This window comes from Phyllobates terribilis, unplaced genomic scaffold (genome assembly GCF_046119375.1).
Source record: "Phyllobates terribilis strain yellow unplaced genomic scaffold, ASM4611937v1 Scaffold_9__5_contigs__length_417890890, whole genome shotgun sequence".
NCBI lineage: Eukaryota > Metazoa > Chordata > Amphibia > Anura > Dendrobatidae > Phyllobates > Phyllobates terribilis.
The window spans coordinates 141,102,855-141,119,111 of record NW_027362769.1 but is presented as its reverse complement, the minus strand read 5'-3'; the positions used below and the strand labels follow the sequence as shown (position 1 = coordinate 141,119,111).

Below are 16,257 nucleotides of genomic sequence, written 5' to 3'. Positions count from 1 at the left end.
AGTTCTTATTATCCAGACCACGTCTGCAGGTAACGGCTGCCCACGTCGTACTGTGCTCACCAGGTGAGGGGCTCAGACAACTCCCAGATAACTTTGGAGCGCTTCACAGGACCCCCTTTGTGTGTCCTTTGTCTGGCCTTTCTTACCAACACTTCTGTCCGGCTGCCTCGGGCCTCCTCTTGGTAAACTTGGCGCCAGTTTCCCTGACCCTATGTGGTGCCTTCCTAGCGGGTGGAGCAAGGGGCTGCGCCACATAAAATGTCAGAGCCTCCGGTTTCTAGCTGAGGGTCGTTTCCTGCCTCCACTAGTTCGGCGACCGGTCTCCCCCTTTGGCCTGACCCCTCCACGCAGGTGGATTCGGGCGTGCGGTGGCGACTCGCCCGTCCGCACCCCTGGGATCCCTTCATTCCTCGTTCCTGGAGCCTTCTCCGCTCCTCTTCCTTCCTTCTCCCTCTTGCAGGCCTGGGCCTCTGTTACTAGGCCCGCCTCCGGAGCAGAGCTCATGCAGAGCCCCTGCTCCCTGCCACTTCTGCTCAGACTTCTCTGCACTGAACTAAGATGGTGCCCACCTTTTATACTCCCTTCTCAATGCACCCAGGAACTGCTTCCTCCCTGCTCCTGCACTGCAGGGTTCCCCTTCCTCAGTGTTCCCTCCCCCCACTCCAGCCAGGGACAGGGACTGTCGTGCCCATCTCAGGGGCATATTGGTCGCCCTGCCCCACGGCAATGTGGTGTAATGCATGCAGGTGTCGGGTCCTGATCCACACTCCATCCTTATCTGAGAGTGAGATATCACACCTCTGGGTGAGGTGCAATACGTCTGTAGCAACCGAGCCCTCGGTGCTACAGTTCCATTTATCTTCAGCCTAGGTGACGTATTGTGATACAGGGCCGTGGTTTTGGCTATAAAAGGGTCCCCTAGACCCCTACCCCAAGCTTTTTAAGAGAATCATATATGGCGTGCCAGGAGACTCTATGGAATGCTTTCTCAGCATCCAACGAGAGTATTTACTTACAAATTTTTAACTGCATCTAGCCCAGGAAATACTTTGTGCCTAGTAGCAGTGTCTGCTAGTCAGCGGATTATCCCGGCTGTTAAGCAAGCTACACCACCTGTAGTTTGGACACTTAATTTTTTCAAAGGAAATGCTTCGGGACCACGGGATACTTAGTGAAGAGCATCAGGAGGCACCCCAAGGCATAGGGGCTGGGACTGGCACTAGGATGCCTTGCGGTGGACAGCCGAGCTCGATCCTTATAAAAGCTTTTTAACTGCAGCAGCTTTAGTGGACGCTACTGGAGCTGGAATTACGCGGCTGCTGGCATGAGACTTGCCCTCCAATAGATCCTTGTAAATGGATTTAAAGTGTATTCATTCAAATTAGAGGGACAATTTAAATTAAAAAGCTTAGAGCTGCCTCCACCACAGGGGGGCTCGCTCGACCCACCAGCGGACAGGCACCAGTATTGGGAGAGGGGGGCTGGCCGTCAGGGTTCACCGCGGCTCTGGCACAAACCCGGCGACACGGAGGTGGCACGGGCAGGAGCGGACTGGCCGTCTCGGCTTCTCACTTTTTGGATTTTAGAAGGGCATGACATGCCTATATCTGTGTCTCCCCCTCCTTTTACTCCTCCACCTCTTTTCTTTTCGCATGACTATATGTACTTGTCACTTTTCCATGTGTTAGTTGTGTCTTCTGAGCAGTTTGTCAGCTTTTGGACACCTTTGAAGGTGTTTTCTATGTGTTTCTATGTGTTTTTGTTTGCCTGCCATTGGTTTTAACGGTGTTCGACGAACAGTTCGACGAACAGTTCGACGAACCGAACCGAACTCGAACACTACGGGGGTGGCTCAACACTAGTGAAGACTGATCAAACCGGCAAGATGAGCGGAATCCTAACAGTGTGCATATTACACGCCGTGCGGATTCCACATCAGACACCATCACTAGTTTTATAACTGGCCTGGAGAACCCTTATAATTAAGGACTTAAATCTGTAAGAACTATTTATCCCAACAGCACAGTTAGGGTCCATGTACGCAGCCAACATACACGTCGTTTCCACAGGGCAACCCACCTCAAATGCAACACAGTCCCGGAGAGCGTAGTCCTCTTCCGTAAAATCACTCAGTACTGTGGAGGAAATCTTTGGAAGAAAGATACTTCATGGTTAAAATACAAAAAAAAAAACGATGTTTTACCAAAGAAGCACTTTGCTACCAAGTAATGTACCACCCATATTATGTATCAAAATGAGTAAATCCAAAAGTGGAAACTAGTTATTCGTTTATTTTAGAGTAACAATTCATTAAAGATAAAACTAATTAAAAAAAAAGTAAAAAACAAAAACAAACGACCCTGTGTTTAAAAAAATATATATTCTATTGATATGTGAAGAAATAGAAAAACTATTTAGGATGGCTACGCTGCAAGACAGGGTCACGGTCACTAAAGGGTTAAACCAATAATCCTTTGGTGGTACTGAGCTGCCACTTTTTTTTTTCCCAGATCTTTTATTACACTTTAGATTAATAGTAGTCTAAAAATTAAAGCAATGCACTATATTCAAAATTAGGCAAGAAGATGAAATATATGCACAATAGCAAGAGTAGATAATCTGTTCATTCTAAATAGAGCAGAAAGTTCATCAGAAATTTCATTAGAAATTGTACATAGTGACCTAAGGAGCACACCACATCCTCCTCCACCTACTCCAACGCGCGTTTCGCTTCGTCATCTCTGAACATTAGATCATTATCTTGTGTGTGCATTTATTGGTGCACATTCATCCCCTTCCTCCATTTTTATATTTTTTAACCATTACTATCCCCATTTTATGTTTTTTTTTGTGTGTTGCAACTTCAACACTGTTAAATAAAGCAATATATTTTTTATCAAAATACTTCTTGCATAATTTTGAATATAGTGTATAGGTTTAACATTTGATTTATTTGTAGGCTTTTATAGTATTTTTGATTATATCTTGGCATTTCCTTCAATATAGGTTTTGTAAAAATCAAAGCAAGTCTGGCTCAGTTCTGCTCTAGCCTCCCTCATACTTTACACTGCAGCTCCAACTGTCTGTTGTGTATACACCAGGAAGTCAGTGCAAGAATATATGTATACTAGACCAAATGAGCCCTAGTAAGGAGGGAGAAAACCAAAAGACAAGCTTTTTTTCCCCTGAAATGTATTACAAAACATAAATGAGATAAAGAAGAGTACATAAGATATTAACTTACGGGACGGCCATCACTCCATCCCCAGTTTCCCAGATTTCTTTTATTTAACCCCAGCCAGATCCATCGTGTAGAACCGGAACTGGTAATAAAGAAATTAACAGATTTAAGGGTATGCCCACAAAGCGCAGATAACACGCTCAAAAGAATGAACATCAGCATATCTATGTAAATATGACTCGCAACTCATATGAGCGTCTTTTATCCTACTCAAGTTTCCAAAAATGCCAAACGGTGAAGAGAAGTCAGTGGGCCATACTTCAGGTGTTTGCACTTGGGAGACGCTACATACTTTGCAACAGAAAAGTTTAAAAGAAGGCAAAAAAATTAAAAATACCCGAGGGACGCTTGGGTGTCTTTTGGAGCATTTTCGTCTATATAAACAACAACAACCACCACAACCCAAAACACTCCTTGCTCATATTTTTCCCATGGCTTAAAGGGGTTGTCCAGGACTATTTTATTCTTTTTTTACTATGGGCCTAAAAACTAACAGGCAGGTTATTGCTAACAGAGGCACCTTCCTGCCTGTCCTACCCGGCACCGCTCAGAGCGATCACCGCTCCTGCCAACGATTCAGTTGCTGCACGTCAACAGAGCAGCTCCTCTTCTTCAGTGCTGCTCTGTTGACTCGTCATGACTGCCAACGTCATGCCCCGTCAACATAGCAGAGCGGAAGAGAAGATGCTGCTCTGTCGACGGGACATCAGAGGAAGTTGCCCATTTGCCAGCCGGAGTAGTCTGTAGTTATCGACTACCTGCCTGTTAATTCTTCAGCCCATAGTGAAAAAAATGTAATAGTCCTCGATAATCCCTTTAATGGGCTAGAAAAAATGCTGGAAAGTCGCCCCCCACCCCAAAAAAAAACTAAAAATGCTAAAAAAAAAAACCTTCTGAAAATAGAAAATGCCAACATTTACAAACTGCTTATTCAAAAATGGCGGCGATTCCTGAAGCGGTTTGCCCTTGAAAACCTCGTCAGTTTCGACCACCTGGAAAAACGGTCGCATGCACATGGCACAAGCTCTAATCTTACTTTGCCTACAAACATTGGGAAAAAATATTTACCAATAATAATAAAACAAAAAGTGTTCAAGGCCAAATATTTTATGAGTAACATAAGTCCTACCCCAATGTCGGCCTCAGAAATGAATACAAGTTGTTCAGGTCTGCCATATGTGAAAGACTGACAAGGTGGCCGCCAAACTCTTCACAAATTCCCTCGGATTCTTCCCAAGTTTTCTGCCTCAGAAGTCGCTCTTTATGAAACAGCTGCAAAAGAAAGAAAAAGAAATGCAGAATGTTATCAAGATCAAGAAATGGATATTTTTTCTATGGGATTTAAATTTAGCCAAATTGTTTAACCCCTTCACCCCTGGGCGATTTTCCGTTTTTTTCTCCCTTTCTTCTAAGAGGCATAACTTTTTTATTTTCTCGTCAATATGGCCGTGTGAGGGCTTGTTTTTTTGCGGGACAAGTTGTACTTTTGAATGGCACCATTGATTTTACCATATATTGTACTGGAAAACGGGGAAAAAAATTACAAATGCGGTGAAATTGCAAACAAAGTGCAATTCCATAATTGTTTTTTTGGGGTTTAATTTACCATGTTCACTATATGGCAAAACTGACCTGCTAATAGGATTCTCCAGGTCAGTATGATTACGCAGATACCAAACATGTATAGGTTCTTTTCTATTAAAGTGGTAAAAAAAAAAATTCCAAAATTTGTATGAAAAAAAGTTTTTACTCTTGTTGCCATTTTCTGAGACTCGTTACGTTTCCATTTTTCGGGATCTGGGCTGGGTGAGGGCTTAATTTTTGCGCCTTGAATTGATGTTTTTATGGATTCCATTTTGGTTGAGATACGATGTGTTAAATCGCCTTTTATTGCAATGTTGCGGTGGCCAAAAAAACGTAATTCTGGAGTTTCGATTTTTTTTTTTCTCGTTACTCCGTTTACCAATCTGATTAAATTTATTTTATAGTTGATAGATCAGACATTTACATTGCGTTTCAGATAGGATATTTATAAACGCAGTGATAACAAATGTGTGCATTTTTTATAACTGGTTTATTTTTAATGGGGCAAAAGGGGGTGATTTGAACTTGTGTTTTTTTTTATATTTTTAAAACTTATTTTTTTATTACTTTATTTATTAGTTCCTTTAGGAGATTTGAAGCTGTGATCGTCCGATCGCCTGTGCTGTACATAGTAGAGTTTCAGCACTGCTATGTTTAGCAAAAAATCACAATCTATGAACGTTGGCTACAAGCCAGCGTTCACAGGGTCATGACAACCCATCGGCGCCCCGAAAGATGTGGGCTCAGCGTGCGAGCCCGCATCAAAAGCAGGGACACAGCCAATGACATAAATGACAGTCGTGAAGGGGTTAAAATGGATCTGTCACAATTGTTTGATTACAAAAACTATTAAATAGATCTCTTTGACCTAATGTAGCTGATGTACTTACTTGTAAAATCCACGTTAAAATGGCTATATAATCTCAATGTTAAAATGAAAGCTTGTATTCAGTCCTTAATACAGCTGCAGCTTTTACGGAGCAGTGTGAGATCTCAGGAGCAGCGGGGAGGAGGGACTCTGAGGAGCGGACCATCAGGCTAGATGGGCAGAGGTTCAGCAGCAGGAAAGAGGGACAATAAGGATTATACAGCCATCCTGACATGAATTTTCAGAGTAAGTACAACATTCTCATCAGGTCTGCAGTTTGAATTGTGAAATCTGCTCTATATTTCTGTGTAAAACAAATTTCAGCATTCTTTGAATTATATCATACTTTGTAGCAATACAGGTCTGCTCCAGGGGTCCAGCCATCAGGACATGTGGTGGGAGGGGGTTTTGGCTTCTCCTCCTCTTCTGCCGTGCCAATTCTTTTTTTGCATACAGTCAAAGCTTTAAAAGTGTTACAGTCTTTGACCTCCCATTTTCCAATAGATTCTCCGGTGGCCATAACAACACATCCCCCGGCTAATGCTAGGGAATAAAAACAATTAAATAAAATAAACGCCAAATTTATACAAATCTAAAAAGAAAAAAAAATGTAAAATTGATCACTAGAAAATTGTGGAAACATCGAGTAGAGCTTTGGGTGGGTGCAACACTGTTAATGAAAATGTTGTGAAATTACAACAATGAACCAGAAAACAAGCGACTTGGTCCCTCACTGCTACATCACCCACATATAGTCATACAGGTAACTAAGAACATCTTTAAAATAACCCATCATGGGAGTACATGACTTCTGATCATTATACGACTTGTTTTCTACATTAATCACCAGTTTTCCCCTTCCTGGCCCTCTATAATTTTCAGTTGTCTCTGAGCTGGTGGGTGAAGACAAGCTGCTATGATGTCTCCCATGCACAGCACACACAGACACAAGGAATTCTGATCTCTGTGAAGGACATGTTCAGAAACAGCATTGAGATCATCATACAGCATTAGGGCTTGTGTACATGACAGATTTCCGCATACTTGGTTTTCACGGATAGCCCTCGTACCTATGATATTCCATGGTGCTGTGCACATGTCCGATTTTTTCCTCGGACGGAGTGGTCTGCAGTAAATATCAGAGACATGTCTGACTTTGATCTGAGGGTCAGATCTAAAATCTGCAATGCAAGTCTATGGGTCCATGGAGGAGAAAAAATAAATAGATAAAAAAAATCGGACCCATGACATCAGAGTGCGGTCTGACATAATGAAGGTGGAAAAAACTTTTTTTTTTTTTCTTCCTCTCCTTGTGCAAGAAAAATGGATGACACTCTGATCAGAGTCTGAACAAAATAATCACACAATTTTTCTCAGATGTGGAAAAACCGGTTGTGTGACCCTACCCTTACTAAGATAAAACGCTAAGCACCAGCAGCGCTGTCTCTCTGCGCCGCTCACTCTGCTCCTCTCTTCTTCCCTCTCATTAGACTTCAATAGGCAGCTGTAATCTGATTCCTCACTGTGCTGGCAGTCAATTTTTGCAATTTTTCACAGAGGATGAGGAGTTCAGAAAGCAAGAGTGGGACAAAGTGGCTCAAAAGTGGAGAATAAAAAGCAAATTCCTATGATCAGATTTATTCCAAAATTTCTTATATTTGCTTGTACTAAGGATTTGTGCAAAGTTTCTTGAAATGACCATTTAAGGACATTAAAGAATGAGTGAAATGGAAATTGTTATTAAAGGATATGGACATCTTCAGGACCAATAAATAAAAATTATTTAAATGTCAGCATTTATTGGGAAAAAATCCTTTTATGTAACTGGGTTTAATAACGGATTGTTGACAGTTTGGCTTCAAGCCAACAACCTCAATGTATTATAGAACATAGAAGAATGAGAACACTGAATCTGAGAGCGTCCGCAGGGTTTTTACTCTGATCTTTCTACTCCTGGATGATCTCCTAAGTTGATTTAAGACTAAATCAAAGTTCAACTTTAAAATGGTCATAAATCAGCTTAGAAGAAAATTTACAATGTAGTGAGTCAGAACAAGCTCACTGACAGTCACAGTCAACTCATTCTACAGTCAATGTACTGTGAGGCTCTAGAAGCTAAAGAGTTCATTTTTGCAGTAGGGTTTATGTATAAAATAAACTACAAAAAGAGTCCCAAAAGGTGTCCATATCCTTGAAATATCTGTAAGAAAAAGCCTAGCTTTACCTGGCTGGTGGGTGTTCCAGTTGGAATAGGTGGGGTCTTTCGTTGCATTCGCAGTCTCCCAGTAGTAATCTCCAGTATTCTTCACATCTCGTAAACCTGTCCAGAAATATTTCCCCTCAATGTTATTCTGCTTTCTTATTAAGGAGTTCAAGAATTCCTGCTCAAACCTGGGAAAAAAAAACAAAAACAAAAAAACAACATAAAAACAAACCGCACGGTTGAAGATAAAACATTATGGTTAAAACAAACTCAACTTTCAGGTATGTATTAAAAAAAAAAAACATTACTTGTTCATAATTGTGAGGTTGCATTGTGCGCCAAATGACACTTCCGTTGTGTTCAGGAGGTAGCAGTATTCTCCGTGTTTTCTCCAGTTCTACAAAGCAAAAAGTAGTAAAATTCATGTTACTTTGGGTCAGGAAGATGATGAAAGATTACCCACTCAGTGCGGGTCCCCTCTGTGATTCTTATTGGCTGATGACTACAAAGATCCGCTAATCTCCATACATTAAACACACACGCAAAAAAAATAAAAAGGCCACTTTTGTCAAAACTTTTGAATAATTTTAAGAACATGGTCAAAGTACTCAACTTTTCTAGCAGGGAGGAGGGGGATGCTGCTGCAGATCTTCTATTTTTCAGTGTTTTAAGTTACAGTGCGATGGGTGGGGGAGCGGCAGGAAGACATCTGTTTAGCGTAGACAGCTGTACATTTATCCTATTCATACCTAAAGGACGCTGACAAATTCAGTTTTTTGTCCTTTCGAGCACTGCTGTTAAATAAAGGTGCTGGCTGTACATCACAGCTAGCACCTGCTCTGAGATGATCCAGCTTCGTAATGGAAATATAAGTCATGAGGCACGAAAAGGTTAAAAAGACATAGAAAAGGATAGCAACTATAATTTTACAGCTGTCTGAAAACATTTATTTTGTACTTTATCTTGGTCATTGTAGCGCCGGCGTCCCTGCCCTCTGCTAGGCAGGGACGCTGTTCCCCTCACCTCCCTGCTCTGTGCCCGGCGTCCTCCTCCCGCTCTGCTGGCAGCGCGCGCTCCTTCCCGGCCACTGTGCTTAGGGCGCGCGCGCTCTCCCTCCCTCTTAAAGGGGCCGTGCGCGCCGTCCTAAGGAGTCCCCGGCCAATGGCCGGAGGACTTCACCATATATAAGGCACCTCCTCCAAAATGGAGGTGCCCGAGCAATGTTGTTGCACTGTTCTACTCTGCTTCAGCCCTCAGGTCCCGTTGCCAGTTACCTGCCTGATTCCTGCCAGAGTCCTGCCAGTTTGCTGTCTGTTTCCTGCCAGTTATTCCTGCTACCTGCTTGCTAGCCTGAGGTCCGACGGTCTGCCTTACAACTCCTGTCAGTCTGTCTAAGGACCAGCTTGCCCGCTCACCTGGGAGCGCACATCAGCTACCTGCCTGCTTGCTAGCCTGAGGTCCGACGGTCTGCCTTTCTACTCCTGTCAGTCTGTCTATGGACCAGCTTGCCCGCTCACCTGGGAGCGCTCCTCCGCTACCTGCCTGCTTGCCTGCCCGGAGGCTCCGCCGTCACGTGCTGTGACCACCAGCTATTCCAGAGACTCTTGCCCGCTCACCTGGGAGCGCTTCTCCGCTACCTGCCTGCTTGCCTGCCCGGAGGCTCCGCCGTCACGTGCTGTGACCACCAGCTATTCCAGAGACTCTTGCCCGCTCACCTGGGAGCGCTTCTCCGCTACCTGCCTGCTTGCCTACCTGGAGGCTTCGCCGTCACGTGCTGTGACCACCTGCTATTCCAGAGACTCTCGCTTGCTCACCTGGGAGCACACATCCTCCATCTGCCTTGCTAGCCTACCTGGAGGTTCAGCCATCACAGGTCGTACCTACCCTTTACCTAGAGACTGCCCCGGTCACTTGCCGTGACCTCCAGCCCGTTCACCCAGAGACTGCCCCGGTCACCTGCCGTGACCTCCATCCCGTTCACCCAGAGACTGCCCCGGTCACTTGCCGTGACCTCCAGCCCGTTCACCCAGAGACTGCCCCGGTCACTTGCCGTGATCTCCAGCCCGTTCACCCAGAGACTGACCCGGTCACTTGCCGTGACCTCCAGCCCGTTCTTCCAGAGACTGTCCCGGTCACTTGCCGTGACCTCCTGCCCGTACACCCAGAGACTGTCCCGGTCACCTGCTGTGACTGCCTGCCTGGTCGCCACCCGCTCCCTTACAAGGACCGCCCCCTTGTATAGTAGCTCAGAGGTTCCGCCTCCCAGACCCGTTACAGTTTGCTCGGGCCATGGAACCCGGTGGCACCCAAGCTCCCTCGCTCTCGGACCTCTGTCATGAACTGTCCCGTCAGAGGTCCCAACAGGAGTCCATCCTGGGTCACCTGCGGAATGTCAATTCTCGCCTGGATACTCTGACTGCTCCACCAGCAATCACCGCCAGTGCCATGACTCGCAACCCGGCAGCTCCGCTGCCCACCAATACCATGGTATCCTACCTCGGACCCCGGCTTTCTGCACCTCCTCGCTTCGGAGGCGACTCCGCCCAGGCTCGGGGCTTCATAAATCAGTGCACCCTGCACTTTGAACTATTGTCCCACCAGTTTAACTCCGACCGGGCCAAAATTGCCTTCATCATGTCCCATCTCACCGGGGAGGCCCTGGCCTGGCTAAATCCTCTATGGGAGAGAGGAGACCCCCTGGTGTCCGACTTGCCTGCCTTCCTCACGGCTTTCCGGAAAGTCTTCGACGAACCCGGACGGAAGACCTCATCCGCATCATCTCTGCTACGCCTCCGTCAGGGAAGTCTCACCGTGGGCCAATATGCCATACGGTTCCGTACCCTTGCCTCAGAGCTGGCCTGGGATAACGACGCTCTGGTATCCGTCTTCTGGGAGGGTCTGTCCGGCCGTATTAAAGATGAACTTGCCGGTCGGGACATTCCTACCACTCTCGATGACCTAATAACTCTTGCCACCCGGATTGACCTACGGTTCCAGGAGCGTGCCAAAGAGGTCACCCGTGAGAGGAGGTTTCCACGTCTAGCTCCTACCTTTCAGAAACCCGTCACTCCCTCCATCTCTCCCCAGGTACACTCTCCTGAGTCTATGCAGGTCGACCAGACCAAGATGGTCAAAACCCGTCAGGACTTACGCCGTGCCGAGGGGAGCTGCTTCTACTGTGGCAGTAAGGAGCACCGGATCCGTGCCTGCCCAGAGAGGTCGGGAAACGCCTGTGTCTAGGTTCGCTCAGAGAGGTCGACCTAGACAAGAATAAATCCTCTCCATCTCTGCTGCTGTCAGTTTCAATCGTCTGCGGGGAGAACCGTTATTTCGAACTAGCCCAACTGGACTCTGGAGCAGCCGGGAATCTTATTTCACAGTCCCTGGTAGAGAAATACCGCATCCCCACCAAACCTCTGGCTGTACCCTTGTCTGTTGCTGCCGTGGATGGGGGTCTCTTACCACGCCCCATCCAACTCATCACCGAATCCATTACTCTACAGGTGGGAATGCTGCATTCTGAGAGTATCTCCTTTCATGTTCTGCCTGGACTCTCTCACGCCCTCTTGCTAGGTCTACCTTGGCTCCAGAGACATGCACCCGTGCTTGACTGGCAGACCGGAGAAGTCCTTCGCTGGGGACAGGACTGCCATAAGACCTGTCTGGTTCCCGTCCATCCCGTCCGTCCTTCTCCTACCCCAGCTAATCTACCTGGACTTCCGATTCCTTATTGGTCTTATGCTGATGTCTTTAATAAAAAGGAAGCAGAGACACTACCCCCTCATAGACCATACGACTGCCCTATCGACCTGTTACCCGGTACTACTCCTCCCCGTGGGCGTATTTATCCATTATCCGCTGCTGAGACCCGGTCGATGTCCGAATATATTGAGGAGATTCTGGCCAGGGGATTCATCCGGAAATCTACCTCCCCGGCGGGAGCAGGCTTCTTCTTCGTAAAAAAGAAGGACGGCTCTCTCCGTCCCTGTATAGACTATAGAGGCCTTAACCAAATCACGGTGAAGAATAAGTACCCCCTTCCGCTCATTCCGGAGTTATTTGATCGTCTGAGAGGGGCTAGAATCTTCACCAAACTGGACCTCCGTGGGGCGTACAACCTGGTTCGTATCCGTCAGGGGGATGAATGGAAGACGGCATTCAACACCCGGGACGGCCACTATGAATATCTGGTAATGCCCTTTGGTCTCTGTAACGCTCCTGCCGTCTTTCAAGAGTTGGTCAATGACATCTTCCGGGACCTTCTCTACTCCTGCGTAGTGGTGTACCTGGACGACATCTTGGTCTTCTCTCCGGATCTCCAGACTCACCGGAGGGACGTTCGTCAGGTCCTGCTCAGGCTCAGGCAGAATCACCTCTTCGCTAAATACGAGAAGTGCCTCTTTGAGCAGACCTCGCTTCCGTTTTTGGGCTACATTATTTCTCAGACCGGCCTACGAATGGATCCAGAGAAACTGTCTGCCATCGAGAAATGGCCTCGACCGGAGGGGTTGAAGGCCATTCAGCGGTTCCTGGGCTTCGCCAACTACTACCGCCTCTTCATACCACACTTCTCTTCCCGGACTGCCCCAATTTCCGCGCTCACCCGTAAGGGTACTAATCCCAAAGAGTGGCCGCCCGAAGCAGAGGAGGCCTTTCTTTCCTTAAAACAGGCCTTCTCTTCCGCCCCGGTGCTGCATCGCCCGGACGGCAACAAGCAGTTCTTCCTGGAAGTTGACGCCTCCTCCTCTGGAGCCGGAGCGGTACTTACTCAAAAATCATCTTCCGGGAGGATGGTAACTTGCGGCTTCTTCTCTAAACTCTTCTCCTCCTCAGAGCGCAATTATTCCATAGGAGACCGAGAGTTATTGGCCATCAAACTGGCATTGGAGGAGTGGCGTTACCTGCTCGAGGGGGCTCTTCACCCGGTAATAATTTACACGGACCACAAGAACTTGGCTTACCTCCAGCATGCCCAGAGACTTAACCCGCGCCAAGCCCTGTGGTCCTTGTTTTTTGCTCGCTTTGATTTTGTTCTTCATTTTCGCCCGGCTGACAAAAACGTCAAGGCGGACGCCTTGTCTCGATCCTTTCTGGTGTCTGATCTCGAGGAAGATCCGAAACACATCATCGATCCCGCCAGAGTAATGCAGGTGGCTCCCGTGAGTCTAAATCGTCTCCCTCCCGGAAAGACGTTCGTATCAGTACCTGATCGGGAGAAGATCCTTCACTGGGGTCACTCATCTAAACTGGCTGGCCATGCCGGTCAAAAAAAGACCCTCCAGCTTATTACCCGGCACTACTGGTGGCCTACCCTGCACAAGGACGTAATAGACTTTGTTTCTGCCTGTGTGTCCTGCGCCCGCAACAAGGTTCCGAGACATCTGCCAGCCGGTCGCCTCCTTCCGCTCCCAGTACCTGCTGCCCCCTGGCAGCATATAGCAATGGACTTTATAACAGACCTCCCAGTCTCTGCCGGTTGTACGGTCATTTGGGTGGTCGCTGACCGCTTCTCCAAGATGGCTCATTTCGTTCCCCTGCCAGGCCTCCCGTCTGCACCCGAGCTAGCTAAAGACTTTATTCGTCACATCTTCCGTCTTCATGGCCTGCCCCTCCACATCGTGTCGGATCGTGGGGTACAGTTCACCTCACGCTTCTGGAGAGCCACTTGTAAACTGCTAGACGTCACCCTGGACTTCTCTTCCGCTTACCACCCACAGTCCAATGGTCAAGTGGAGCGGATCAATCAGAACCTGACCAGTTACCTCCGGCACTTCGTTAATGCCCATCATTCAGACTGGGTGGATCTCCTACCATGGGCCGAGTTCTCTTATAACAATCACGAGAGCGAATCCTCCTCCAAATCCCCGTTTTTTGTAGTCTTCGGTCAGCATCCTCGGATTCCTTTTCCTGTCTCCACCTCTGTGGACAACCCGGCTGCGGAATCTCTCGTTGGCAAATTTTCCTCCATTTGGGAGAGTACCCGATCCACACTCCGTCAGTCGTCCGAACGGATGAAAAGACACGCTGACAAAAAACGCCTGGATCCTCCACAATTTCGTCCCGGAGATAAAGTCTGGCTCTCATCTAAATATGTCCGACTCAAGATACCTTCTTACAAGTTAGGGCCTCGGTTCATCGGCCCCCTGGAGGTCATCAGTCAGATCAACCCGGTGGCCTATAAATTGAAACTCCCGGCCAACTTACGGATCCCTAACTCCTTCCATGTATCTCTCCTCAAACCTGTGGTACTTAACTCTTTTTCCAAGTCTACAGGTACGCCTCCTGCTCCGGTTTCTGCTGAGGACGAGTTTGAGGTAGAGAACATTCTTGCCACCAAAAGGGTAAGAGGAAAGACCTTTTTTCTAGTAGATTGGAAGGGGTTTGGTCCTGAGGAGAGAACGTGGGAGCCCCGGGAGAACATCCATGCCCCTCTTATCCTTGCTAAATTTCTGTCTGGCCTAAAAAAGGGGGGGCCTAAAGGGGGGGGTACTGTAGCGCCGGCGTCCCTGCCCTCTGCTAGGCAGGGACGCTGTTCCCCTCACCTCCCTGCTCCGTGCCCGGCGTCCTCCTCCCGCTCTGCTGGCAGCGCACGCTCCTTCCCGGCAACTGTGCTTAGGGCGCGCGCGCTCTCCCTCCCTCTTAAAGGGGCCGCGCGCGCCGTCCTAAGGAGTCCCCGGCCAATGGCCGGAGGACTTCACCATATATAAGGCACCTCCTCCAAAATGGAGGTGCCCGAGCAATGTTGTTGCACTGTTCTACTCTGCTTCAGCCCTCAGGTCCCGTTGCCAGTTACCTGCCTGATTCCTGCCAGAGTCCTGCCAGTTTGCTGTCTGTTTCCTGCCAGTTATTCCTGCTACCTGCTTGCTAGCCTGAGGTCCGACGGTCTGCCTTACAACTCCTGTCAGTCTGTCTAAGGACCAGCTTGCCCGCTCACCTGGGAGCGCACATCAGCTACCTGCCTGCTTGCTAGCCTGAGGTCCGACGGTCTGCCTTTCTACTCCTGTCAGTCTGTCTATGGACCAGCTTGCCCACTCACCTGGGAGCGCTCCTCCGCTACCTGCCTGCTTGCCTGCCCGGAGGCTCCGCCGTCACGTGCTGTGACCACCAGCTATTCCAGAGACTCTTGCCCGCTCACCTGGGAGCGCTTCTCCGCTACCTGCCTGCTTGCCTGCCCGGAGGCTCCGCCGTCACGTGCTGTGACCACCAGCTATTCCAGAGACTCTTGCCCGCTCACCTGGGAGCGCTTCTCCGCTACCTGCCTGCTTGCCTACCTGGAGGCTTCGCTGTCACGTGCTGTGACCACCTGCTATTCCAGAGACTCTCGCTTGCTCACCTGGGAGCACACGTCCTCCATCTGCCTTGCTAGCCTACCTGGATGTTCAGCCATCACAGGTCGTACCTACCCTTTACCTAGAGACTGCCCCGGTCACTTGCCGTGACCTCCAGCCCGTTCACCCAGAGACTGCCCCGGTCACTTGCCGTGACCTCCAGCCCGTTCACCCAGAGACTGCCCCGGTCACTTGCCGTGACCTCCAGCCCGTTCACCCAGAGACTGCCCCGGTCACTTGCCGTGACCTCCAGCCCGTTCACCCAGAGACTGCCCCGGTCACTTGCCGTGACCTCCAGCCCGTTCACCCAGAGACTGCCCCGGTCACTTGCCGTGATCTCCAGCCCGTTCACCCAGAGACTGCCCCGGTCACTTGCCGTGACCTCCAGCCCGTTCACCCAGAAACTGACCCGGTCACTTGCCGTGACCTCCAGCCCGTTCTTCCAGAGACTGTCCCGGTCACTTGCCGTGACCTCCTGCCCGTACACCCAGAGACTGTCCGGGTCACCTGCTGTGACTGCCTGCCTGGTCGCCACCCGCTCCCTTACAAGGACCGCCCCCTTGTATAGTAGCTCAGAGGTTCCGCCTCCCAGACCCGTTACAGTCATGGAGTTAAAAGTAAGATGGTGAAGTAATTTACCTCATCAGGAGGACACCCTGAGTCAGAGCTGGTGGCATTCTTTACTACACCAGGTTTCCTGCATATGGACTTCAATGGCTCTGAACAGTTTCTCACTTGCCAGCGACCAGTCTGTTGGAGACAAGAATACATTTACACTAAAATCTGGATATTTCTTTTTTATGGTGACAGTTTAGCCATTGAGTAAAATGAGTTCAAAGAATAAAACTTTAGGATTCGTTTGTGCTCTTTTCCAGCTACATTGGTGTTCCCGTCGGAAAACACTGACACTGCCAAAAGGAGCACAAAGGGAGTCCAAAGTAGCATATAAAATTACTTATTACATCTTCATGATAAAAGCACCCAGGTATTCACTAAACAATTCTCAAAATAGTAAAATAAAATACATTTTGTT

General features: G+C 48.2%; 1 protein-coding gene across 1 annotated transcript in view; it reads right to left on the bottom strand.

Moving 5' to 3' along the window:
• LY75 (lymphocyte antigen 75) overlaps positions 1-16,257 on the bottom strand; it is a 100,591-nt gene that overhangs the window by 46,868 nt on the left and 37,466 nt on the right. Inside the window, exons 9-15 of the mRNA XM_073647081.1 lie at positions 15,864-15,974; positions 8,205-8,293; positions 7,918-8,084; positions 6,040-6,236; positions 4,371-4,513; positions 3,245-3,323; positions 2,080-2,148 (exon numbers count right to left, since the gene is read on the bottom strand). Of these exons, the coding sequence (XP_073503182.1) occupies positions 2,080-2,148; positions 3,245-3,323; positions 4,371-4,513; positions 6,040-6,236; positions 7,918-8,084; positions 8,205-8,293; positions 15,864-15,974 (855 nt within the window). The remainder of the gene's footprint in view (positions 1-2,079; positions 2,149-3,244; positions 3,324-4,370; positions 4,514-6,039; positions 6,237-7,917; positions 8,085-8,204; positions 8,294-15,863; positions 15,975-16,257) is intronic.